At 36.4% G+C, this 26,818-nt stretch overlaps 1 protein-coding gene across 10 annotated transcripts in view; it reads right to left on the minus strand.

The window, feature by feature from the left end:
- The window catches only part of MIA2 (MIA SH3 domain ER export factor 2), a 107,619-nt gene that overhangs the window by 10,398 nt on the left and 70,403 nt on the right, over nucleotides 1-26,818 (minus strand). For 8 of the 10 annotated variants that reach the window (XM_010339445.3, XM_074393534.1, XM_003928806.4 and 5 more), the window contains 7 exons: nucleotides 22,701-22,802; nucleotides 21,336-21,396; nucleotides 20,449-20,484; nucleotides 18,151-18,218; nucleotides 16,506-16,588; nucleotides 14,725-14,853; nucleotides 9,710-9,868 (listed from right to left, as the gene is read on the minus strand). In XM_010339445.3, coding sequence (XP_010337747.1) covers nucleotides 9,710-9,868; nucleotides 14,725-14,853; nucleotides 16,506-16,588; nucleotides 18,151-18,218; nucleotides 20,449-20,484; nucleotides 21,336-21,396; nucleotides 22,701-22,802 — 638 coding nt within the window. The remainder of the gene's footprint in view (nucleotides 1-9,709; nucleotides 9,869-14,724; nucleotides 14,854-16,505; nucleotides 16,589-18,150; nucleotides 18,219-20,448; nucleotides 20,485-21,335; nucleotides 21,397-22,700; nucleotides 22,803-26,818) is intronic. The other 2 variants (XM_074393533.1, XM_074393537.1) reach the window with 1 other exon arrangement.

A 26,818-nucleotide genomic window follows, 5' to 3' on the forward strand; every position in this document is an offset into this window, starting at 1 on the left:
CTCGAGAGGATAAAAGCATATACCAAGACTTTAGAACACCTTACTAAGTATGTGAAGACTACAAGTTTTCATCAAGGAGATCAAAATGAGCCTTAAGACAAACTGTAATTCTACCAAATGAATCTTATCTGAAAAACTGTTCAGAAGCTGGAAGGACAATGGTCAGCATAAATGTCTACAAATCAGAAACAGTAAAGTAAAAATCTATGCCTATGTGTTCAAAGCGATCCAAGGTATTTTGATCTGCTTAGCATACTTTTGTTTCTTGAGGAAAGAGTCAAAACTGTTCTCATCAATTTAGCTGTATATTCTATGTCTCTTATTTGTTCAGCTCTTCAAGAAAAAGAGTTTTTAAATATGCCAGGCTAAAGATCACACTTAACTCATGATTATACCACCAAAGTATAGTTGCTTACTCTTTGCTATGCTTACATAAATTATCCAAATCAGTAAAAGATAAGAACCAACAAAAATAAGAAAAACCGTATACACATTCCTTGTTCTTTTAAACAATTAAAACTAAGAATACTAAAGTTAAAAAAAAAAAAAAAAGTACAAGGAGGGCTTAGTGGCTCATATCTGTAATCCCAGCACTTTGGGAGGCCAACATGGGAGGATTGCTTGAGTCGAGGATTTTTGAACCTGCCTGGGCAACACAGTGAGACTCCATCTCTACAGAAAATTTAAAAATTAGTCAGGCTTTAGTGGTGCATTCCTATAATCCCAGCTACTTGGGAAGCTAATGCAGGAGGATCACTTGAGCTCAGGAGGTCAATGCTGCAGTAAGCTGTGTTCATGCCACTACACTCCATCCTGGGTGAGAGTGAGATTCTGTCTCAAAACAAAATAATAAAATAAAATAAATTTTAACTGACAATTAAAATTCAGTAAAATTAAAATTTTTGTTTCTCAAGTTACATCAGACATACTTTAAGTACTTACTAGCCACATGTGCCTAATGTCTACCGTACTGGACAGTATAGATATAAAACGTTTTTATTGTTGCAGAACGTTCTATTGGACCAGGCTGTTGTAGTAAAAGATCTGTTTCAGTATTACATTCATTTCATTATATTAACTTATCACTGAATTACATAACCACACCTTTTCAATAATTTATTCCTTTTTATCCCAACATCTCGAATAAGATGTTCAGCAGAAATTCTTGTAAAAAATGAAGCAAACTATAGCATATAGATCCTAAAAATATATTTATAACTAAAAATATAGAGTTAACATTTTAACTCATTATCCTTGGGAAAGCTACTAACCTACTGTATCTTTCTATCTAAATCTATGGCAACAATTTTCAAACTATATCCCCCAACCTGAGCTACAGTTAGAAGCTCTGCCTCCTGTCAGATCAGCTGAGGCATTCTATTCTCACACGAGTGGGAATTCTACTGTGAACTGCACATACGAGGGATCTAGCTTGCACATTCCTTATGACAATATAACTAATGCCTGATGATCTGAAGTGAACGCTTTCATCCCCACAACCACCATGGAAAAATTACGTTCCATGAAACCAGTCTCTTGTGCCAAAAAGGTTAGGGAATGCTGATCTACAGGATGGTGACATTATCTACTTAATAAATGACGATACCTCACTTTGATTTCTAAAAATGAAGACAAAACAAGCCAATACTGAACAATTTAAACTACTTTCTTACCAGGTCTCTTTGATCTATAATATTTGCATTCTAAATATGAAAACACTTTTGTGTTTTTTCTTATGGACTGAAGTGCTGAGCAAGGTAAATCACATTGATAAATTTTTGTTGCAGGTTAGTATTTATAAAGAATTTATAATGAACTGGTTATTCCCAGGACATATTTCTGTTAAAATTTTAATTCTGATTACTATATGATATGTGAATATTATCAACTTACTTATATTATTCAAGAACATTTTTTTCTGCTAAAATCGTAAGATTTCCTATTAAACTTAAAAAATGAAAAACCAAACTGAAAACTATCCCTTTATCTGCTAGTTGTATCACTATGCTCAAATTGTGAAAAACATTATATGCTTAATACTTACATTTTTCTGTATGTGTATGATATACAATGAGGATTTTCACATTTTTAAGAGTCACAGAAATCTGCAAAAATACTACAGAGAGATCCTGCACACCCTTTACTCAACATTTACATCTTTCATAACTGAAGTGTAGTATAACAGCCAGAAAACTGATATTGGTAAAACTCATGTGTACAGTTCGATGACATTTTACTGTATGTGTAGATCTGTATAATCACTATCAGTCTCAAGATACAGAATTATTGTACCACGAAAAACATCTCCCTCATGCCACCCCTTTATAGTCATACCCATCCCCCACCCCCACTACTATCGCAAACTCTTACATTCACCAATCTGTTTTCCATTTCTATATTATTTCAAGAATGTTATATACGGCCAGGTACGGCAGCTCACACCTACAATCCCAGCACTTTGGGAGGCTGAAGTGGGTGGCTCACTTGAGTCAGAAGTGCGAGACCAGCCTGGCTAACACAGCAAAACCCTGTCTCTATTAAAAATATAAAAATTAGCCAGGCATGGTGGCATGCACCTGTAGTCCCAGCTACTTGGGAGGCTGAGGCAGGAGAATAGTTTGAACCCAGGAGGCAGAGGTTGCAGTGAGCCAAGATCACACCACAGCACTTCAGCCTGGGGGACAGAGCAAGACTCCATCTCAAAAAAAAAGAATGTTATGCCGGGCGCAGTGGCTCACGCCTGTAATCCCAGCACTTTGGGAGGCCGAGGCGGGCAGATCACAAGGTCAAGAGATTGAGACCATCCTGGCCAACATGGTGAAACCCCGTCTCTACTAAAAATACAAAAAAATTAGCTGGGTGCGGTGGCGCGTGCCTGTAGTCCTAGCTACTCGGGAGGCTGAGGCAGGAGAATTGCTTGAACCCAGGAGGTGGAGGTTGCAGTGAGCCAAGGTCGTGCCACTGCACTCCAGCCTGGCACACCTGGTGATAAAATGAGACTCTGTCTCCCAAAAAAAAAAAAAAAAAGAATGTTACATACACAGAATAATACAGTATGTACACTTATGAGGCTGGTTTTCTTCACTCAATCATTGAGATACTTCCAACCTGTTGCAGGTATCAATAGTTCATTATTTATAATTTGATTGCATTGTGACGAAAGAAGATACTCTGTATTATTTCACTTCTTTTAAATGTCTTGAGGTTTGTTTTATGTTACGGCCCAGGATATAATCTATCTTGTAAAAAGTTCCACTGCTACTTGAAAAGCATGTGTACTCTGCTGCTGTTGGATAACTTGTTCCATAAATGTCAATTAGGTCTTATTGGCTGATGGCAATGTTCAGTTCTTCTATATCAGGCGTCCCCAAACTGTGGCCACCTAAGGCCATTTATCCAGCCCCCCGCCGCACTTCAGGAAGGGGCACCTCTTTCATTGGTGGTGAGAGGAGCACAGTATGTGGCGGCCCTCCAACGGTCTGAGGGACAGTGAACTGGCCCCCTGTGTAAAAAGTTTGGGGATGCCGAATCTATATATTTGATGAATTTTCTCTTCAGTTGTTCCATCAATTGCTGAGGGAAGGATGTTGAAGTCTCCAATTATAACTGGATTTGTCTTTTTTCCTCTCAGTGCTACCACTTTTTGTTTCCCATACTTTGTAGCTGCTGTTTGGCATATGCATATTTATGATTTGCTATATCTTCTTGACCCCATTTTCTTTTGATTACTGTTTGTACAGTGTATCTTTTCTATCCTTTTACTTTCCACCTACTTATATATTATATTTGAATGAGTTTCTCATAGACTATATATGCTTATGTCACTATATAACATATAAGGTAAAAGAAATAAAACAAGTTTTAAAAATCACACTAAAAGCCAGGCATGATAGCCCATGCCTGTAGTCCCATGCTATTTAGGAGACTGAAGTGGGAGGACCACTTGAGGTTAGAAGTTTGAGACCAGCCTGGGTAACATAGAGAGACCTCGTCTCCAAAAACAAATTAAAACAAAATAAATTAAAACAAAAATTAACCAGGCATTGTGGCATATGCCTACAGTCTCAGTTACTTGGGAGGCTGAGGGGGAGGACTGCTTGAGTCCAGGAGTTCAAGGCCACAGTAAGCTATGACCACGCCATAGCTGGGTGACAAAGCGAGACACTGTCTCTAAAAATAATCTTTAATAAATCTTTTTAAATCACACTAAAGGATAAGAAAGTGAAGACCAGAAAGCAAATTTCTTGATTTCCAGTCTAAATGCTTTTCTTGTTCTAAACATGCTAACTAATTAAATACACATATAAGAATGTTAGATGAATAGATACACTGCAGACTATTCAACACTATAAAATTCTGTATACATATTGTGCTTCAGCAGAATTAGCTCTATCCTAATAAGGCAGCCAAATCTGTGTACTAACCTTTAATAACGATTTATATTCCACACAGAGTTTTAAAAGAAAACTTAAAAGTTTTAAAATCCTTTTTAGTTTATAAGGTTGAGTCTGCTATTGAAAATAATGAAAATAAAATGTTGATTACTTGAAGAAACTAGGTGTATACTTGCTAATAAAATCTCTAAGTAATAAGAATTTTTGGATCAAAACCACAATGAGATTCCACCTTACCACTAGTCAGAATGGCTACTATTAAAAAGTCAAAATAACAGATATTGGCAAAGTTGCAGAGAAAATGGAATGCTTTTACACTGTTGGTGGGAATATAAATTGTTAGGCCACTGTGGAAATCAGTTTTAACATTCCTCAAAGAACTTAAAACAGAACTACCATTTGACCCAGCAATCCCATTACCAGGTATATCTCCAAAAGAAACTAAGTCGTTCTACAAAAATGGCACGAGCACTCCTATGTTTATCACAGCACTATGCACAATATCAAAGACATGAAATCAACCCAGATACCCACCAACAGTGGACTGGATAAAGAAAATACAGTACATATACACCATAGAATACTACACAGATGTAAGAAAGAATGAAATCATGTCCTTTGCAACAACATGGATGCAGCCGGAGGCCATTATCCTAAGTGAATTAATGCAAAAACAGAAAACCAATTCTCACTTATAAGTGACAACTAAACACTGGGTACACATGGACATAAAGATGGCAACAACAAATACTAGGGACTACCAGAGTAGAGGGAGGGAAGAGGAAGGGAGGCAAGGGCTGAAAAATTGTGGGTACTATGCTCACTTCCTGGATGATGAGTTCAGTCATGCCCGAACCTCAGCATTACACAATATACCCATGTAACCTACATGTGTACCCTATGAAATCTCAAATAAAGGTTAACATTAAAGTATTTTTTTAAAGAATGTCTGGAATAGGGTACATGAGAAAAAAGGTAAGTTATAGCAGTTTTTTTCTGACTATATAAGCTAAGAAGAGTTTTCTCCCTTTTCGAAGTATTTAACAGTGGAAAAATAAATGATTCCTTGTAATTATGGAACTATTTAAATTATTTCTGCTAACTCTTAAGTCAATGGAAATCTGAAACTTTTCTTCCAAGTAGTAATATGTTAAGAAAATACACACGTTTTACAAAGTATCCCTAACAGACTAAATGACAGATAATTTCAACTGCAGAATCCATATTTTTCAGAAACTTATTTTAGTTGTCATATTATTTAAGTATTCTAAACTAAAATATTTTAAAATTTAAGAAAAATATTAAAGACAATTATTAGTGAGAAGGACTCTTCATGAGTCCCAATAAGTCAATCTTACATAAAAGAGAGGCAAATTACTTTAGAACATCACCATTCCTGTTGTACATAAGTCAACAATTCTTCGGTTGTTTGTGTGTGTGTGTGTGTGTGGTGGGGGGGGAGGGGGACAGAATCTCACTATTTTGGCCAGCCTGCTCTAGAACTCAGGATTAAGAAACTCACTCAAAACCGCACAACTACATGGAAACTGAACAATCTGCTCCTGAATGACTACTAGGTAAAAAACAAAATTAAGGTAGAAATAAAGATGTTCTTTGAAACCAATGAGAACAAAGATACAACGTACGAGAATCTCTGGGACATATCTAAATCAGTGTTAAGAGGGAAATTCACAGCACTAAAATGCACACAGGAGAAAGTGGGAAAGATCTAAAATCGACACCCTAACATCACAATTAAAAGAACTAGATAGAGAAGCAAGATCAAATAAACTCAAAAGCTAGGAGAAGGTAAGAAATAACTAAGATCAGGGAAGAACTGAATGAGATAAAGACACAAAAAAACTTCCAAAAAAAAAACAAAAAACCATCAATGAATCCAGGAGCTGGTATTTTGAAAAGATTAACAAAATAGACCACTAGCAGACTAATAAAGAAGGAAAGAGAGAATAAGCAAATAGACACAATAAAAAATGATGAAGGGGAGATTACCACTGATTCCACAGAAATACAAACTACCATTGGAGTATACTATAAACACTTCCACGCCAATAAACTACAAAATCCAGAAGAAACTGATAAATTCCTGGACACATACACCCTCCCAAGAGTAAGCCAGGAAGAAGTCAAATCCCTCAATAGACCAATAACAAGTTCTGAAACTGAGGCAGTAATTAATAGCCTACCAACCAAAAAAAGCCCAGGACCAGAGGGTTTCACAGCCGAATTCTACCAAAGGTACAAAGAGAAGCTGGTACCATTCCTTCTGAAACTATTCCAAACAATATAAAAAGAGGGACTCTTCCCTAACTCATTTTGTGAGGCCAGCATTATCCGATTCTAAAACCTGGTAGAGACAAACAAAAAATAAAAGTTTCAGGCCAATATCTCTGATGAACATTGATGCAAAAATCCTCAGTAAAATACTGGCAAACTGAATCCAGCAGCACATTAAAAAGCTTATCTACGACAATCAAGTTGGCTTCATCCCTGTGATGCAAGGCTGGTTTGACATATGCAAATCAATAAACATAATCCATCACATAAACAGAACCAATGACAAAAACCGTATGATTATCTCCGTAGATGCAGAACAACCGTTGACAAAATTCAACACCTATTCACACTAAAAACATTCAATAAACGAGGTATTGATGAAACATATCTGAGAATAACAAGAGCTATTTATGACAAACCCACAGCCAATATCATACTGAATGGGCAAAAACTGGAAGCGTTACCTTTGAAAACTGGCACAAGACAAGGATGCCTTCACTCACCATTCCTATTCAACATAGGATTGGAAGTTCTGGCCAGGGCAATCAGGCAAGAGAAAGAAATAAGGGGGATTAGAATACAAAGAGAGGAAGTCAACTTATCTCTGTTTGCAGATTACATGATTGTATATTTAGCAAACCCCGTCATCTCAGCCCCAAAACTCCTTAAGCTGAAAGGAATTTCAGCAAAGTCTCAGATACAAAATCAATGTGGAAAAATCACAAACATTCCTATACACCAATAATAGACAAACGGAGAGCCAAATCATGAGTGAACTCCCATTCACAATGGCTACAAAGAGAAAAAAAAACACATAGGAATACAACTTACAAGGGATGTGAAGGACCTCTTCAACCAGAACTACAAACCACTGCTAAAGGAAATAAGAGAGGACACAAACAAATGGAAAAACATTCCATGCTCATGGATAGGAAGAATCAATATTATGAAAATAGCTATACTGCCCAAAGTAATTTAAAGATTCATTGTTATCCCCATCAAGCTACCATTAACTTTCTTCACAGAATCAGAAAAAACTACTTTAAGTTTCATATGGAACCAAAAAAGAGCCCAAAGAGCCAAGACAATCCTAAGCAAAAAGAACAAAGCTGGAAGCATCACACTACCTGACTTCAAACTACACTACAATGCTACAGTGACAAAAATAGCATGGTACTGGTACCAAAACAGATATACAGACCACTAGAACAGAACAGAAGCCTCAGAAATAACGCCACAAATCTACAACCATCTGATCTTTGACAAACCTGACAAAAACAAGCAAGGGGGAAAGGATTCCCTGTTCAATAAACGGTGTTGGGAAAACTGGCTAGCCACATGCAGAAAACTGAAACTGGACCCCTTCCTTATGCCTTATATAAAAATTAACTCCAGATGGATTAAAGATTTAAATGTAAGACCTAAAACCATAAAACACTAGAAGAAAACCTAGATAATACCATTCAGGACATAGGTATGGGCAAAGACTTCATAACTAAAACACCAAAAGCAATTGCAACAAAAGCCAAAACTGACACATGGGTAGTTAAATTAAAGAGCTTCTGCACAGCAAAAGAAACTATCATTGGAGTGAACTGGTAACCTACAAAATGGGAGAGAAAACTTTTGCAATCTATCCATCTGACAAAGGGCTAATATCCAGAATCTACAAGGAACTTAAACAAATTTACAAGAAACAAACAAACGAAACCATTGAAAAATGGGCAAAGGATATGAACAAACACTTTTCAAAAGAAGACATTTATGCAGCAAACAAACATATGAAAAAATGCTCATCATCACTGGTCATTAGAGAAATGCAAATCAAAACCACAATGAGATATCACCTCATGGCAGTTAGAATGGCAATCATTAAAAAGTCAGGAAACAACAGATGCTGGAGAGGATGTGGAGAAATAGAAACGCTATTACACTGTTGGTGGGAATATAAATTAGTTCAACCATTGTGGAAGACAGTGTGGCACTTCCTCAAGGATCTAGAAATAGAAGTACCATTTGACTCAGCAATCCCATTACTGGGTATATACCCAAAGGATTAGAAATCATTCTATTATAAAGACACATGCACACATATGTTTATTATGGCACTATTTGCAATAGCAAAGACCTGGAACCAACCCAAATGCCCACCAATGTTAGACTGGATAAAGAAAATGTGGCACATATACACCATGGAATACTATGCAGCCATAAAAAAGGATAAGTTAATGTCCTTTTCAGGGACATGGATGAAGCTGGAAACCATCATTCTCAGCAAACTAACACAATAACAGAAAATCAAACACCGCATGTTCTCACTCACAAGTTGGGAGTTGAACAGTAAGAACATGGGCACAGGGAGGGGAACATCACACACTGGGGCCTGTTGGGAGGCAGGGGGCAAATGGGAGAGGCAGCATCAGGAGAAATATCTAATGTAGATGTTGCAGCTATTAAAACAGCAGTTATTATCGTATTTCAAAATATTCTGCTGTGACTCTTTTGGTAAATATTTTTATTTTGGTAAGATAAAATGCTCAGTGAAAAAGACAATTACAAAAGAGGATGAATGGTACAACTGCACAGAGTGATTAAAGAATTTGAATAGCTAAGTGTATAAATACATATTTTTAAAACTCTAAAAAAAAAAAAAAACTCTAAAAGATATATACCTTCAACTAAATTCTAGGAAGGACACGCTGAGGTGACAAAAGGGATTTTTCACTACTTTACACATTTCTGCGTTATTTGGATTTTCTAAAATAAACGTGCATTATCTCTATAAGCAACAAAAACAATAAAAACATTCCATTTAGGGAGAAAAACAGCTTTCTAAACAAATCATTCTCAAATCATTCAATTTAGATTCATTCTGTTTAGATTATTCATCATTGTTCTCAAAATGTACCAGGGTTTTTCTTGAGAGACAGCACATATATACCCCTCTCTTCTTTCATTCCTGTGTGTTTCACATCCTGGCTGTCTTTCAGAAAGAAATAATAACTATTGCCTTTACATACCTGGTGGAGGAAACATCAACCTGCGGTCCTGTTCCCATGGAGGTGACAGGGACCCAGTGTCAGAAGGAGCCCTATGAGGATCAGTTAACCTATCACAGCTTGATTCTCCTCTTTCATTGGTAATCTGATGGTCCAGAGTATTCCCTGGGCCTCTTGAGCCTAATTAAAGAAAAAAATATACAAATTTGTTTCCTCTTAAAAAGTCCTATATACTTGTTTTACACATAAAATCAGTGGTTAAATCATAAATTATAAATACGAAATCTGAAAAGTAAGAGTGTAGAAGGTAAATTGCTATAATGATCCCTATGCCAGATATAGCAGGATAATTATAAAGTGATTATAATAAATGATTAAATAAAAAATATATAAAATATTAAAATAAATGAAAATACAATAATTTTTTTAAATAAATGATTTTCTTGCTTAAACTAATATTACAATAATCCAAATGAGCATGATTTCTTTAAAACAGTGATCTTAGCAGTCATATATCTATTTTAGTAATTTTCCTACTATTTACAGTATTTTTCAGAAAAACTCTTTTGGAAATGCATTCAGATTAACTTAAGAGCCAAGCAGGCCAGGCCCAGTGGCTCACACCTGTAATCCCAGCACTTTGGGAGGCCAAGGCAGGCAGATCACGAGGCCAAGAGATCGAGACCATTCTGGCCAACTTGATGAATCCCCGTCTCTACTAAAAATACAAAAATTAGCTAGGTGTGGTAGCACACACCTGTATTCCCAGCTATTCGGGAGGCTGAGGCAGGAGAATCGCCTGAAACCAGAAGACGGAGGTTGCAGTGAGCCAAGATCATGCCACTTGCACTCCAGCCTGGCAACAGAGCAAGACTCCATATTTTTAAAATAAATAAATAAATAGCACCATGCAAAAAATTGCATCTCAGTATTAAAACATGACTCTCCACTTCTGCCCAAATTCAATGAGTAGTGTTAAGAGTCAATGAGAAGATAAGAAACACTTCTGCCCAAAAATGATTTTAACTAGCCTGATTTAAAACATTATATACAACAGATAAATTGGCTCTATATGGCTTGCAGTAATTTCTAAATATCAAATTCACATTCAAAAGGAGAATTCATAAGTTCTGAAGACAAGTCTAAAACAATAGTTTCAAAAAAAAACAGCACTGTTGAAATAATCACTTTAAATGAGCTAATATTCATTTGGATAAGAAAATCTGGTATGTTTACATTCATAAAGCGGTGAGTAATTTTAAAGTCCCCTTCTTATAACCACAGAAAAGATAGTACCTTAATTTAAAACCCATATTCAGGGCCAGGCACAGTGGCTCACACCTGTAATCACAGCACTTTGAGAGGTTGAGAAGGGCAAATCACCTGGGGTCAGGAGTTCGAGACCACCCTGGCCAACATGGTGAAACCCTGTCTCTAATAAAAGTACAAAAATTAGCCAGGCATGGTGGCAGGTGCCTCTAATCCCAGCTACTAGGGAGGCTGAGGCAGAATAATCACTTGAACTCAGGAGGAAGAGGCTGCAGTGAACCAAGATCGTGCCACTGCACTCCAGCCTGGGTGACAGAGTGAGACTCTATCTCAAAAATAATAATAATAAAATAAAATAAAATAAAACCCATATTCAATTAAAATGGAAAAGACAAATATAAAAAATGTTTTAACATTCTTAACATACATTAATACTTCATTTATCTGTCACTGAGGGGGAAAAGGGGTCTTCTCAAACTATATTGCCCAGGAAACAAAAGCTTATTATTCTCAAGAACAGCAAGGCAGGTTGTCACTGTTTCCTAGACTAGAGTGCACAGGTGCGATTCTCAGCTTGCTGCAACCTCCATCTCCTGGACTCAAGCAATCCTCCCACCTCAGCCTTACAAGCAGCTGGGACAACAGGCATGTGTAACCATACTTTGCTAATTGTTGTATTTTCTGTAGATACAGGGTATTGCCATGTTATCCAGGCTGGTCTCGAACTCCTGGGCTCAAGCAATCCCATCACCTTGGCCTCCCATATTACTGGGATTATAGGTATAAGCCACTGCACCCAGAAAACAATTTTTTTTTTTTCAATAAAAGTCTAAGGGCCAGGCATGGTGGCTCATGCCTATAATCCCAGCACTTTGGGTGGATCACGAGGTCAGGAGATCAAGGCCATCCTGGCCAAGACGGTGAAACCCCATCTCTACTAAAAACACAAAAAAGTTGGCTGGGCGTGGTGGCACACACCTGTAGTCCCAGCTACTAGGGAGGATGAGGCAGGAAAATTGCTTTAACGCAGGAGGCAGAGACTGCAGTAAGCCGAGAGTCATGCGTCTCAAAAAAAAAAACAAACAAAAAAGGCTAACTAAAACGGCTGGGCGCAGTGGCTCATGGCTGTAATCCCAGCACTTTCAGAGGCCGAGGTGGGCAGATCACCTTAAGTCAAGAATTCAAAACCAGCCTGGCCAACATGGTGAAACCCATCGCTACTGAAAATACAAAAATTAACCGGGTGTAGTGGCACGCGCCTGTAATCCCAGCTACTCGGAAAGCTGAGGCACAGGAATCGCTGGAACCCAGGAGTAGGGGGTTGCAAATGAGCAGAGATCATGCCACTGCACTCCAGCCTGGGCAACAGAGTGAGACTATCTTAAGAATAAGCAAATAATAAAAAAGAAGTCTAGGCCGGGCGCAGTGGTTCAGGCCTGTAATCCCAGCACTTTGGGAGGCCGAGGTGGGTGGATCACGAGATCAACAGATCGAGACCATCCTGGCCAACATGGTGAAACCCTGTCTCTACTAAAAATACAAAAATTAGCTGGGCATGGTGGCATGCACCTGTGGTCCCAGCTACTCAGGAGGCTGAGGGGGAAGAATCCCTTGAACACAGGAGGTGGAGGTTGCAGCGAGCCAAGATTGCGCCACTGCACTCCAGCCTGGCGACAGAGCAAGACTCCGTCTCAAAAAAAAAAAAAAAGAAGTCTAACTGAAATGCTTACTCCATTTCAGTACTTCCTTTAAGAGAAGAAACCAAAATTAATTTTAACTTTTCTTGGTAACTTGTACAAATCAGCATAAGCATTCATGTTTAATATATAGTAATCTTTAAAACAAATTTTCCATCTACTCCCTTTAGTAGATTCAGATCAACTGGTTTTTAAATCAGGAAGTAAACTACCATTTTTCCTTATGGGTATACATTCTATTAAATTCCCCAAATCTTTCCTTCTAGCTTCTTCATCCTAATAATTAGCTCATTAGAAGAAGAAGGCTGGAAAAACAGAAAATGTGCAAGCGTCAGTCAGGCTGAGTTCATCTGGAATGAAGCACAGAGATTTAAAGGAGACATTCGAAGGCTTTCCCTCCTGATTGCTTACTTCCAGAAGACCAGAGCTACAGGCCAACTGACTACCCAGTGAAAATTATAAGCCTGAAAATACTACTGATTAAAGTTTTCTATTCAAACCAAAAGTTACGTACAATGTGCTCTAAAAAGAAATTGTTCTATGTATACTCAGTATTATTCAAATGTATCACTCATCTAAACTTCAAATTAAAAAGATAGTAAAAGTAAGGAAAACAATGGGTACTCTCCATGCTCCTTCGGTGGATCACAGAAACTTTTAGTTCAAATCAACTCTGTAAGAACCAATGACAACTTACCTAGAACTTCTGTAGCTTTTTAAACAAATAGTAAAACACCCTTGCAGATAATCTAAACACACTGTATCTTTAAATTGAATAGAAGAGGAGATAGAAGAGGAGAAATCAAAGGTAAATTTTAATCATTTCAAATATGCAATTGACTACAAGCAATCCTTGACTTATGTAATTCGATTTTCAGTGATTCATATTTGCAGTTTAGCCAATTATGCCCCTATTTCTAGGACACCGTTTTTTTCAGACTGCTAGCTCCTACTCATTTGTGATGTGTGAAATTTTAAAAATAATGCTAATTAATGAAACAAGATAAAACAGAATAGAAAGCAACAAAGCTATATGGTAAGTACTATTATATATAGCAGGTTTCAATTATATTTATGTTGGTGGGCAATATGACATACTATAAAATGCTTTTCTTGGTGTGAGTCAAGGTAAAAAATGGAAGGGTGAGGATGGACTTAGGGAACTAAGTCCTAAGCTTGCAGCAGACATGTCAAAATCAGTCCCTTTCCTAAAGTGCTTAATGCAAAGCCTCCCTTAGGCTGTAAGTATCAGTCTATAGGGCAGTCCCTCTCCCTAGGAGCTTCCAGTTCAAAAGCAAAACAAGCAAAGACTCTGAAGGGACCCCAGGCTGTGGCCCAATCTACAGGGGCAACTGGGAGGTAGATGAGAACAGTTCTAAGTGTAGCAAAATGAGGCTGGAGAAAGAGGATACAAACAATATATGGGGAAAGGAAGACTATCTCATGATCATAGAGTAGAAAGTTGATTTTTCTCATATTCTTTGAAAGCAATTTCAAAGGAAGAGTTCCAAAAGTATTTGGAATAACAGCAGCTTCAACTAACAGGTACAGAGACTTCCTGAGATACTATTTAGATGAGTAATAGCCAACTGAGTATATGAATTTTGATTTGTTGGATTTAATTTGTTGTTTTTATTTAGATTTATTACTTTATGTTCCTATCTCAAATTCAATCTGTTAAAATCACTGATAAAAACAGTGAGAACGTTTCACTGGTGAAGAAGGTAATCCGCTCTTATAAAATGCAGACTTGGAACGGAAAATGTAAGACTTCTGATTTTGGAATAAATAGGGCTCTGTATCTCTCAATTTCACCGCAAATTAACGGAAAACTTTAAAACAACTTGACAAAGTAAGTATGGTGGGAGATCAAAAAAGGAAAACTCCAGGTACACAGGAGTTTTCAAAGGTGCTAGGGCCTTTTATAACACCAAATAAAAATTATTTCCAATAAGTGCAAGGAATGCCTATATTTTCCAAATGTTTACTTTACAGATCATTTTTAAGGTACGATGAAATGAAAATATAAAGGAAGAAATCTAGAGTAATAAAGATGTTTAAACAATATACCTCTTCCTCCTCCCCCTGGAAGCAAAGGTGAGAGTCTGAGTGGACCCTCCAACAAAGTTGGAGGAGAGAGAAAAGCTCTCGTTTCAGATGAAGGTCGACCCAATGGTGAGGGACCATATGGGGAATGCTCTGGAATAATTAAAACAGCATATTTAAATTCACAGTTTCACTTAGCTACACTATAGAGTTAGAATCCCATTTCAATCATTACCATCAGGTCATCGTATTGCCAATTTAAGTTTATTCCATGTCCTGAACATACCCTTTGCTTTTGCTAATAGAGAACAGAATTAAATATGGAGTCTGGTGTTTTCAATATCTGTCTACCAAATAGACACTTTAACCAATAAAAACATCAACCTATTGGGAATTAATACACTTAAATAATCATTTATATTAAGCAAAGGATATTGGAGATACGTTTTAGAGTTACAGGAGGATATGGGGAGCATACAGTTTGATTTTTTGTTTTCACTAGGAGTAAAAACATCCAGACATTTCAGCTGCTGAGAACTGCAACACAGAAGTACCCAGTTTAAATCAGGACCAGACAGGCTGTACTGAGCCATGAATTGTTTGAATAATACTCAGATTATGAAAAGGAGAAAAATGCATAAAATACTCTGAAGCTAGACCACAAATTACTTTTGATTCATTACCAGTAAAAAGTCAGTTTACAAATACTAATTTATCAAATAAATCACTTAATCTATGATCTATATAGCCAAGACACCTACCATTTTACAAACTTCACCACTCTCAAATACTGGTTTTGTTTCCAAGGTCAATAATCAAAAACAAAATACAAACAAACTTAAAAAACAACAAAATAACATTTTTAAAACATATTAAATTTAAAACATTGGTGTAGCTGGTATTCAAACCAGCTACAAGAAAAGATCAAAGCATTATTTACCCTCCCTGAAACTTTTGTGTTGGATTCAAACAAACAACTATCCTTCTGTATACTTCACCCCAAACCAAACTTTGTTACTACCTAAAATTCTTAATAATCTCGTATTTTTTAATGTAGAAAGAAACAAACTTTCGTTTTAATAAAATTTTACTCTCAAAAGTGATTTTCATAACTTTCCAAAGATTATTAAAATGGGATTCTACCTATATATAATTTTCACTACCTCAGAAGCTTAATTCCAATTCAACGGAAATTGTTATGAAAAAATTTAAACTGTTTGCAAAAGTTTGAGAGTATTGCAGACCCTAACTTAACATGAGACAGAAATGTTAAGTATGTCTTACAAAAAATTGGTCCTCCCTTGAAGGTAATTAAAATAATCAAAACTCAGATTGAGGTTTTCCCACCTTTTAAATTAATACTTTTAAATAATTAAAAACTATTGTTTAATTATTAAGCAAGCAAATTTTAAAGTATAGTTAATAGGTAAACAGTCACAATGCTATTCTATGTAAGCACTCCTTATTCATTCAATCTCCCGGAAAATTGTTAATGAGTTACCTTAGTATATGCCAAGCACCTGGCTCTTCAGGGAGCTCAAGGTACTAAATATATATCATTTTACAAAATCCTACTGAGCAATGAAAGCAACAATGATTTTCATTATTGCTCGGGAAACAAAACCTGGCAATTTGGGAGTCTCTGAGAGAGCTTAGACTAGAACCTTGGTTCCAAAATCTAAAATATTTATATAAATAACAGGGTTAACTTATACTAATAGAAACTATATGTGATATATATATATATATATATATATATATGTAAAATGTATTTTAAATGAGGGGTTAAAAAAAAAAAAGACTACCTCTGCCAAATGCTGTATTTGGAACATCAAGTGCATAAGGATCTTTTTCTAAAAGTTCAAATTTAAACTCTGTTTCAGTTAATCTGCAAATAAAGAACAAACATCTCTAAGTTACTCATCCAAGAGAAGCACCCACATTTCAAGAAAAATGCCACTACCAAGTACAAGCTACTCTTCACTGTCTTAATATCTGCACAGAATAAACAGATCCTCTAAAATTATTCTGACCAAAACACCTTTATTTTCCACTGCTTATTAACCAGAGTAACCAGTTCTTGCTGCCCTAGGGATAGTGATGTTTTGTGAAGCCTCAGAATTGTTTTGTTTCTTCTTCAAAAACCAGACTACCATGAGTACTACATCACAAAACCAAATTTTTGAAATACAAAAGTCCTCCAAGGTCAACCAGTTCAAGTCTGTCATTTTACAACTAAGGAAACTGAGGCTAGGAGTTTAATGATTTATTCACGATGAAAGTGACAGATTTAAGACACAGGTCCTGGCTCTGGGTCATGTATGCTTTCCATTGTAATGTGATTCATATGATTCCAGTTGTAACACTGGAAATTCCCATTAATATGTCCTACTATCTTACTCGTAAACTTTTTATCCTACAAATGTGATATTTTAAAAGAATCTAGTTCTTGATTTCTAGTTCTTAATCAAGAACTAGATCTGAAATAGAACACTTAATAATTTGATTTTAATTTCTACAACTAGAAAAGACAGGCAAGAGGACTAAAAACTAATACTGGATAATGTTAATAGTACATTTTGACAAGAAACTATAATGCTCTAAGAAGACAGTTACCATCTTCATAGAAAAGCTTTTATTCTTCCCTGGTATTGTACACTGACATTTATTCTACCTTTCATTTTATTATTGTAAAACAACATCACCCCATTATTACAAAACCAGGAAATTAGAGAAATTAATGAATATTATCCTATCTACTTATGCATTAAAAGATGTTGATATTCTGGGCATTACTATAGCAAAGAGAGTCATCCTTTCTCTTTCCAGCCATTTATACCTGCCTCCAACTACACTGGTTTAAAAAAATTTTTAGTTATACTTTTTACAGAAGAATCTTTGAACAGTTTCCCCCAAGTGTCACTTCAGTGACCTAAGACAAGTACTTCAACAAACAAACAAACAAAAAACTAGTCATTCCTAGTAAAACTAAAAGATATTTCACAAGGCCGGGCACGGTGGCTCAAGCCTGTAATCCCAGCACTTTGGGAGGCCGAGGCGGGTGGATCACGAGGTCAGGAGATCGAGACCATCCTGGTCAACATGGTGAAACCCCGTCTCTACTAAAAATAAAAATAAAATAAAATAAAAAAAATTAGCTGGGCATGGTGGCGTGTGCCTGTAATCCCAGCTACTCAGGAGGCTGAGGCAGGAGAATTGCCTGAACCCAGGAGGCGGAGGTTGCGGTGAGCCGAGATCGCGCCATTGCACTCCAGCCTGGGTAACAAGAGTGAAACTCCGTCTCAAAAAAAAAAAAAAAAAAGATATTTCACGAGATATGCTGGATTCACTGCAAGTTTTTTTTATTTAACCTTATAAAAGTATTACCTAATTAATGAAATAACAGTAAGAATAATAACTAATTTAAAGTGTTCCCACTAAAATACTTACTGTTGTCTGTTGTGAGCATTTTCTTTCCTTAAATCACTGAGGTTTCTTTCAGCAGTTCGAGCTGCCAACTTCAAGAAAATAACACATTTTAAAAATACATTTATATAAACTTAAAAAATAAGTAGAAATATGTCAATGTAAATATTCATTAATTAAAAAAAATATATCACAACAACGGCATACAAATCATCATCACTTAAGTAAGAAAAAGTGTAAGACTTAGACTCTGAAAGATCAGAATTTCAGTATCTACTCTTACCTCTAGTCATATGACCTCAGGCTGTTTCCTCATCTATAAATCTGGGATTATAATACCTACTTTAAAGAGTTACTGAGTAGACTGAACAAGTAATGTTTGTAAAAGGCCTTTAAGTATGGTGCCTAGAACACAAGAGATTTTAATAAACATCCTATCTTTTTGTTATTATAGTTGAGACTTTATTAACCCCCTACCCTCTCTAAAGTTGATAGTTTGAGCCATGTCCTTGTCCCCATCCACCCTGGGGTCAATCATTCAGAGCCTCATAGACTCTAAACTCAGTCTGGGTTCCAATTGGGTGATTAGTTCCTTGAAATGAACACTTTTTCCCTGAATAACAAGTTAAATTCTGTTACCAGGTGACTTTTCAGAAACTAATATTAGTCTCTCCTATTAACTGTCTTCCGCCCAGACCCCAGTCTGCTCCTGTGGGTAGCTCAGCTCTGGAGCGCTTGACAAGCTACTGCTCAGTGTCACTTTCATTCCTTCCACCAATCAGAAGTCAGCTAAAAACATACCTTGTCTGTAAAGCTTCTCCCAGGCGACCTTCCTGATATATAATTATTTAGTCTGTGGTTCCGTGGGTTTTCCTGCCTGCCCCTGTGCTCTAGAGCACATGAGGACAGTTATTTCCTAGGTATCATCTGGCAGTCCCAGATCTGTATATCCAACTGCTTAACAGTCTCTTTGTAGTCTCCATCCATGTTGTCTGAGATAACTTTTATCTACCTTAGGAGATTTCACTAAATACGCAGGGGTGAGGGAGGAATGTGGAATTGTTACCTCTGGGCCTCAGCACATTCCCTTCTTGGCCATTGTTGTTTGTGGTTTTTATTCTGATCTTTACAAGTCAGTGCCTCTGTAAGATCTGTAAGATGTTCCTGCTGCCCTTCTAGAAACAGCCTGATTATGATCCTACCCTGAGACTGTGTGTGGACCTCTCAATCTTTAAAGAGCGATCTACATCTAAGTATTTTACAAGTGGTAAGGAGTGGTTAACTAAATTTATCTGCAAGCCCAGCTTAATTCAGTAACAGATTTTCATTTGAACCCTCAATACCAAAGCACACAGAATCTTAGAACTGAGGAGGACCTAGACATTCAACATACCTAATCCCTCACCCGAGGCTGGAATCGCTACTCCAACATGTCTAAGAAACATCTATCAAGCTTCAATATAACAATAATAAAAACAACAGTTAACATTCACTGAATGTATGCTATGTGTCAGGCACTTGGAAATCACCTTCCATGAATTTAATCACCACAATCACCCTATGAAATAGGTACTATTGATATATCTGTCTTACAGATAGGAAAACTGATGATAGGTGATGAAGCCAGGACACCAGCCAAGACAGCCTAATTCTAGACTCCATGTATTCACCCACTGTGCAAACTGCCTACTGTTGAGGACTCCTAGTGACAAGTACTCCAAAGGCCAGCTATTACAATAGTCCTATACGTTAGAGTGTCTTTCTTATAATTAGTCAAAATCTGCATCCTTATTGCTTCCTCACACACTTAGTTCCTCTGGAGCACAGATACACTATTTATCACGATGACCCTTTTCTCAATGTGTACCCAGTAATCCAACACTGAGAATCAGGTAACAGAATTTTAGGACTTTTAAAACTAGAAGGGGCTTTGAAGATCACTTAATCTAATCCCATCGTTACACAAATCAGAAAATAGGACCAAAGAATTTTAAGTAGCTTATCCAAAACTAATTAGTGGCAATCCAGTGCCCTGAAATAATCAATCCATGAACATTATATCATCTTCCCCAGAGAGAATAAACTCCTTTCAAAGAAGCAATGTGCTGAAAGCAGAGAAGGAAAAATCTGATTTTTTTGAATAACTGTGTTAGAACAAAGTGTTTAGTTCACAAAGAATATCATTTCACTATTACCAAAATTAAAAGAAACTGATTTTTTAGAATACTATCTTTATTTTCATCTAATTTAAATGAGCAGCATATCTAATGGGGAAAAAAAGGACAATCTAACAAAACAGTCTTAAGGAAATTTAAAACTTACCCAATTATCATGTGCTTTTTTCTCATGGGAAATAATCTGAAAAAGAAAGTAATTAAAATGCCACTGACAATTATTTTTCTTAAGTAAAAAACATTCACAGCTACCACTATGATGTAGCAGACAACCCAAAAATATCCCAAGCATCTCCGAAGAGTAAGCAACATTTTTAAAGCAAATTTTCATGTATGCATAATCTATTTTAAAACAAAAACTAAATGTAAAGACAATTAAAGTTTTTGTTTGGTAAACTTTTACTTTATGCAATAATGAACAGGAATTGCCAATTAACATATAACTTGTCTGACTGAGTATAAGACCCCACTGTTAATATGAATTTATGTGATGCAATCTACCTTCCCAAAGCAACAGAAGATATGGCAATTTTAATTTTTTTTTTTTTTTTTGGGGGGACAAAGTCTCACTCTATCCCCCAGGCTGTAGTGCAATGACGCAATCTCAGCTCACTGCAACCTCTGCCTCTTGAGTTCAAGTGATTCTCTTGCGTCAGCCTCCCAAGTAGCTGGGATTACAGTCATGTGTCACCACCCTCGGCTAATTTTTGTATTTTTTTTTTTTTTTTAAGTAGAGACAGAGTTTTGCCATGTTGGCCAGGCTGGTCTAGAACACCTGACGTCAAGTGATCCGCCCATCTAGACATCCCAGAATGCTGGGATTACATGCTAGAGCCACTGCGCCCAGACAATAAGGCAATTTGAGATTTCTTATCCCAGAATCTTTGGCTCCTTGGAAATGTCCCATAGCCACATGCAACACCTCAAAAGAGGTGTACAACTGGTCAAGTAATTATATTTCTGCAACAGTTCACACAGATCATTAAATTACACACACACACACACGCACACGCACACGCACACACATATATATACCTGCCCTTGATAAGAATGAATAGTTCTCTCCAATTCTTCTTCAAGATCTCTGGCTCGCTTTCTAAACGGAACGAATAATTATTCTACTATTAACATATCATAAGAAATGACAGGACTTACTCTCTAGTTTAAAAATATTAATTAAAACACCCAGAATGCTCTACTTCAAGTAAAAAATAACTCCAGAACTCCCCATTAAGAAATGATCACCTCTGAGAGGTTCTACAGTATAATTTTTCCTAAACTAATTTTAACACTGATTACAACTTAAGAATACTACTACTTGAGTTTACCTAAACCAAAAGTCACACAAGTATTCATATTACATGGTATATAGGTTTCTTCTTTTAAGAAGAATGATCCTAGAAGATTTATTAAAATGTTGGTAGTCTTTTTTTTTTTTCTCTGACACAGCATTTCACTCTTGTTGCCCAGGCTAGAGTGCAGGGGTGCAATCTCGGCTCACTGCGACCTCCACCTCCAGGGTTCAAGCGATTCTCCTGCCTCAGCCTCCTGAGTAGGTGAGATAGGCACCCACCACCATGCCCAGCTAATTTTTTGTATTTTTAGTAGAGATGGAGTTTCATCATGTTAGCCAGGCTAGTCTCAAACTCCTGACCTCAGGTGATCCATCTACCTCAGCCTCGCAAAGTGCAGGGATTATAGGTGTGAGCCACTGTGCTCTGCCAGATATCAGTAGTCTTAATAGAATTCAAGGAAATTAGCAATCACTGTGAAGTAAAAGTTACTTGTTACTTTTATGATATTAACATAATCTCATAAAATAATTTCTTTGGATAAAACTCAAGCTTGCTCTTCCTGAGCTAAAATGAAGCATCACAACTATTTGGGATATTACTGAATCTTACCCTTTTTTCTCTGTATTTTCGATTTCCTGGGGATCTAGTAAGGATCAAACCAAGGTAAACTCTAGATTTATAGTCTTTTAAATACTTGAGAATGCTCTGTCGCTCACTTTTCTTTTTGTGGCACACCTACTGATTCACTGACACTACATACATTCTTCTCAATTTGAACCAAAGAGGAAAGACCTTAAAATTAATATCTATTCATTAGTTTCCTAACACTAACATAAAATTGTCCATATTCAACTGTGAGAGATTTTAAAAATCACACAACCTGAAAGAAAAACATTTTTCCTCTCTATATTTTCTGTATAATTGCTTAAAACCAAGAAATCAGAATGAAAAGTGATGAGACAAAAATATATTATTTTTTGTCTGCACCAACTGTCAGATTTTAAAATGTTTTCTATTTTCAGTTGATTTATTATTTTTTCTGGCATTAAGTTTTTTAGATACTCTTCTCATCCCAAAAAAGAAACGGGGAAAATGTATTTAATACCTATAAGTCTCCAGCTCTTCAGTGGCATGGCTGATCTTTTCGTCTATTTTAGAAAGTTTTTCTTCTTTCTCTAACCGGTAATTTTCCTCTACTGTTAATTTCCTTAAAGCAAAAAGAGTTTTAATTATTTTAATACATGTCATAAGACAATTCTATCTTTTTACTTGTACCCAAACTGGCAATTCCTGTGAAGTGATTTCTAAAATACCACTGAAAACATCACCTGCAAGAAAAAAAAAAAAAAAAAGCACCTGTATAAAATATTCCTGGTGTGGAATTTAACATTACAAACTCAAATTGTAAAGCACTACGTCTAATCCAGAACTACTAATGGTTTTCTACTATTATTACTAATAGTTTTCGACTACAGTACTCCTACTACAAGAGTTTTCTATATAAATTTATCTTGAAAATAGGACCAAAGATAAATTTAATAAAAACTATTATGACTATCACTTTTCCAGCCTTTCTGTATAAACAAGCATTACATTTGCTAGTAAGAAGTCACCAATTAATAAAACAAAATTATGTTTCATTAACTTTTATATTGGTTAGTGATTAGGCTTCCAGGCAAGTATACACATACACATACACATACACATACACACACCATTATAATTACAATAAACCCAAAGTAAACAGTACTAGTAGTAGCAGTCCTATTTACTACACCCAGTTCTATTAATAATAACAACTTATTGAGCCATTAGTATGTCCCAAAAACTGTTCTTAGACTATTACATATATTATTTAATTACCACAACAGCTCTACAAGAAGGGTGGTACTTTTATTCCCATCTTACAAAAATGAAAATGAAGCACAGAGAAATAAAACAATTAAACCAAGCTCCAGAGCTCATAAGCAGTGACGCTTTTATGCTACAATACCCATGTTGTTTCACATACGATCATTAATAACCTTGGTCACCCAAAAAATATTTATGGAACACCACGGGAAAACAAATTTGGAATCCTAAATGGTTATCTTCCCTCCTTCATGAACTTTGAGAAGGAACAAGACAAACTACCTAAGGAATAAGTCTTGGAGTGTGGCTGTAAATGTTTTATATTCGATACACTATATCACCTACTGCTAAGAAAGCATTCCCTCAGGTCAATCACTTTCATGTACGTTGTAAGAAAATAAGTCTTCTCCTTAGGAAGAGCACAAAAGTGAGATAGGCGTAGATTTAGAAGACAGAAATGTTTTTTACAGACAGTGTAGACTGAAGATAGCCAGAAATTATTTGACACCCCTACTGATCAAAGGTGAGGTCTATGTACCTTCCCACTGAATTTGAGTGGGCCTATTAATGATAGAAATTACACTACGAAAAGAGACCTGATGATATGACTTAAAAAAATCCTATCTTGGCCAGGCGCAGTGGCTCATGCCTATAATCCCAGCACTTTGGGATGCCAAGGTGGGCAGATCACAAGGTCAGGAGGTTAGGACCGGCCTGGCTAACATGGTGAAACCCCACTGCTACTAAAAATACAAAAATTAGCAGGGTGTGGTGGCGTGCACCTGTAATCCTAGCTACTCAGGCAGCTGAGGCAGGAGAATTGCTCAAGCCCAGGAGGCAAAGGTTGCAGTAAGCCAAGATCACGCCACTGTACTCCAGCCTGAGCAACAGAGCGAGACTGCATCTCAAAAAAGAAAATCATACATATTTAAAGTAACACATCAAGGGCCAGGTGTGGTGGCTCACGCCTGTTATCCCAGCACTTTGGGAGGCCGAGGCGGGCAGATCACTGGAGGTCAGGAGTTTGAGACCAGCCTGGCCAACATGGTAAAAATCCCGTCTCTATTAAAAATACAAAAAAAAAAAAAATTAGCCAGGCATGGTGGCACACCTGTAGTCCCAGCTACCCAGGAGGCTGGGGCAAGAGAATCGCTTGAACCCAGAAGGTGGAGGTTACAGAGAGCCAAGACTGCACCACTGCACTCCAGCCTAGGCATCACAGCAAGACTCCGTTTCAAAAAAAAAAAAAAGTAACACATCAAGCTTCTAAGTCCTACCATTTAATTTCTTTCCATTATTAAATTTGGAAAAACGGTAGTAAAACACTCTATCAGTAAAGAAAACATCAAGCCAACATCTAGACTGAACTTATTCTATATGCAGCAAGAATATAAATTTACTGGTACTATCAACTCAATATTTACTCTAAAAAAGTACCAATGGCATAATTCATTGAATTTCAGTAGCAAGTAGTTTAATTTAAATATAAGAAGCAAATACATATTTTAGGTATTTAAAATATTTCAAACAAATGAAATCATGTGAACAACACACACAAGTAGGACACTACTCAGCTTCCTATCCTTGCCTTAAAAATCTAAGGAAAATGTTTTTTTTTTTTCTGAAACACTGCTCATCCAAATTCTGTAATCAACCATATACCTTTTTTATTCAAAAAGATATACACAAAAGTATTGCTTTTACCTCAAACAATCACTTTTATATGCAAGTTTTACTTTAATATGTTTCATTTTAGCCTAAAAAGAAGGGCCCGCTCCTAGGTATACTGGCTCAAAAGCCCCAAAGTTATACTGCAACTCTTTCATTTAGTCAAGTTTATTCTCTTTCATACCCTGAGCAGTCCCAAATGGCCAAAGGTCCATAACAAATAACTTTTTAATTGTGAACTGAAATCCAAATCATGACTGAGGTATAGAACTTAGCAGTGACTGAGCCAAGTACTACCCAGCATCCTGATCTCAAAGAAGCATTAGTATTCTCTACCAGTTTCCAAATATATCAAGTAGATTCTCATTATTTGTACTAGCTATATTCCATAGTCACTACACATCATGAATCAGCAAATACCAGATCACTGCTCCTAAGGGTAATCAAAAAGAGTTAGCTTCCTGCTAGCCTCTGGTCACAACAATTTTATCAACTAATCAATACATAACCTTGTCTTATGTGTGCTTCTGTTTAAAGGTATCTTATTTAATATATATATCGTTAATTTATTAACATTGAACTCACAGCCAAAAGCACTGTAATTCATGCCTAAACGAAGTTTATCTAACGCATGTATTTTCTCCGTAACACACATCACAACCTTCTTATGCTTCAAACACTACATAACAGTTCAGCAGTATGCTTAGGGCACATTTTAAACACCTAAATCACCAGCAAAAAGCATAACAATATAAAAAATGAGGTACTAAATATACTGTAAAAAGGACACTTGTTTACAGAACGAGAGCTGAAACAAAAAAGCAGAGCATCACCTTGTTTAACCTCAGCTGCCAACACGCACATTGGGCAACTCGAATTTTTCATCATTCTGAATATGTCCATGAATGGCTGCAAAAGCTTTGCATGTATTGATCTGATTTACAGATATATTTTGGCAAGTAAGTGAATTCACAAATACAGATTCTATAATTAATAAACAACTATAATAACTTTCATTAAGACCCTAAAGGAACCTGAAAGTCTGTTACATTTTATTACCCTTTATGATGAAAAAAATATGTGCTACAGTAATATTTGAAAATCTGAAGTCTTCAGATATCTCAAGAGTCTTCTGTGTATTTAGGCATTTAGGTAACAGCATACACACACACTCTTTCAATATATAAAGGCACTGAACATATTTGGACATATTTTCAACAAACATGTACTGAACAGCTATCATGTGTCTCACACAGCTTTAGGCACTGGGAACACAGAAGTGAAGAAAATAAAGTAATTCTCTCTCAGAGCTTATGCTTAACGTAGGGAAGATAAAAGAAATAAAAGCAATCAATCATCAGAGGACAATAAGAGCTATGAGGCAAAATAAGGGAATAAAGAGCAGCAGTTATTATTTTAGTTAGAGTAGACAGGGAAGGATTCCTTGAGGCAACAATTGAACCCAGACCCAAATAAGATGAAAAATTGAGCCATGTAAATGCATAAGGAAACATCATTCCAGGTAGAAGGAGCAAGTGCAAAAGACCCTGAGGTCAATGTGCTAAAGATCATCAAAAAGGCCAGTGTTGGATGGAGGGTACTGAGAGGAAAAAGAACAGGAATAAGCTAAAATTAAAGAGGTGGCCAAGGGTCCAAGGTTGTACAGTCTTGCAGGCTAAAATATAAAAGCTATGGGTTAAGCTC

This window comes from Saimiri boliviensis, chromosome 2, assembly GCF_048565385.1.
Source record: "Saimiri boliviensis isolate mSaiBol1 chromosome 2, mSaiBol1.pri, whole genome shotgun sequence".
Taxonomy (NCBI): domain Eukaryota; kingdom Metazoa; phylum Chordata; class Mammalia; order Primates; family Cebidae; genus Saimiri; species Saimiri boliviensis.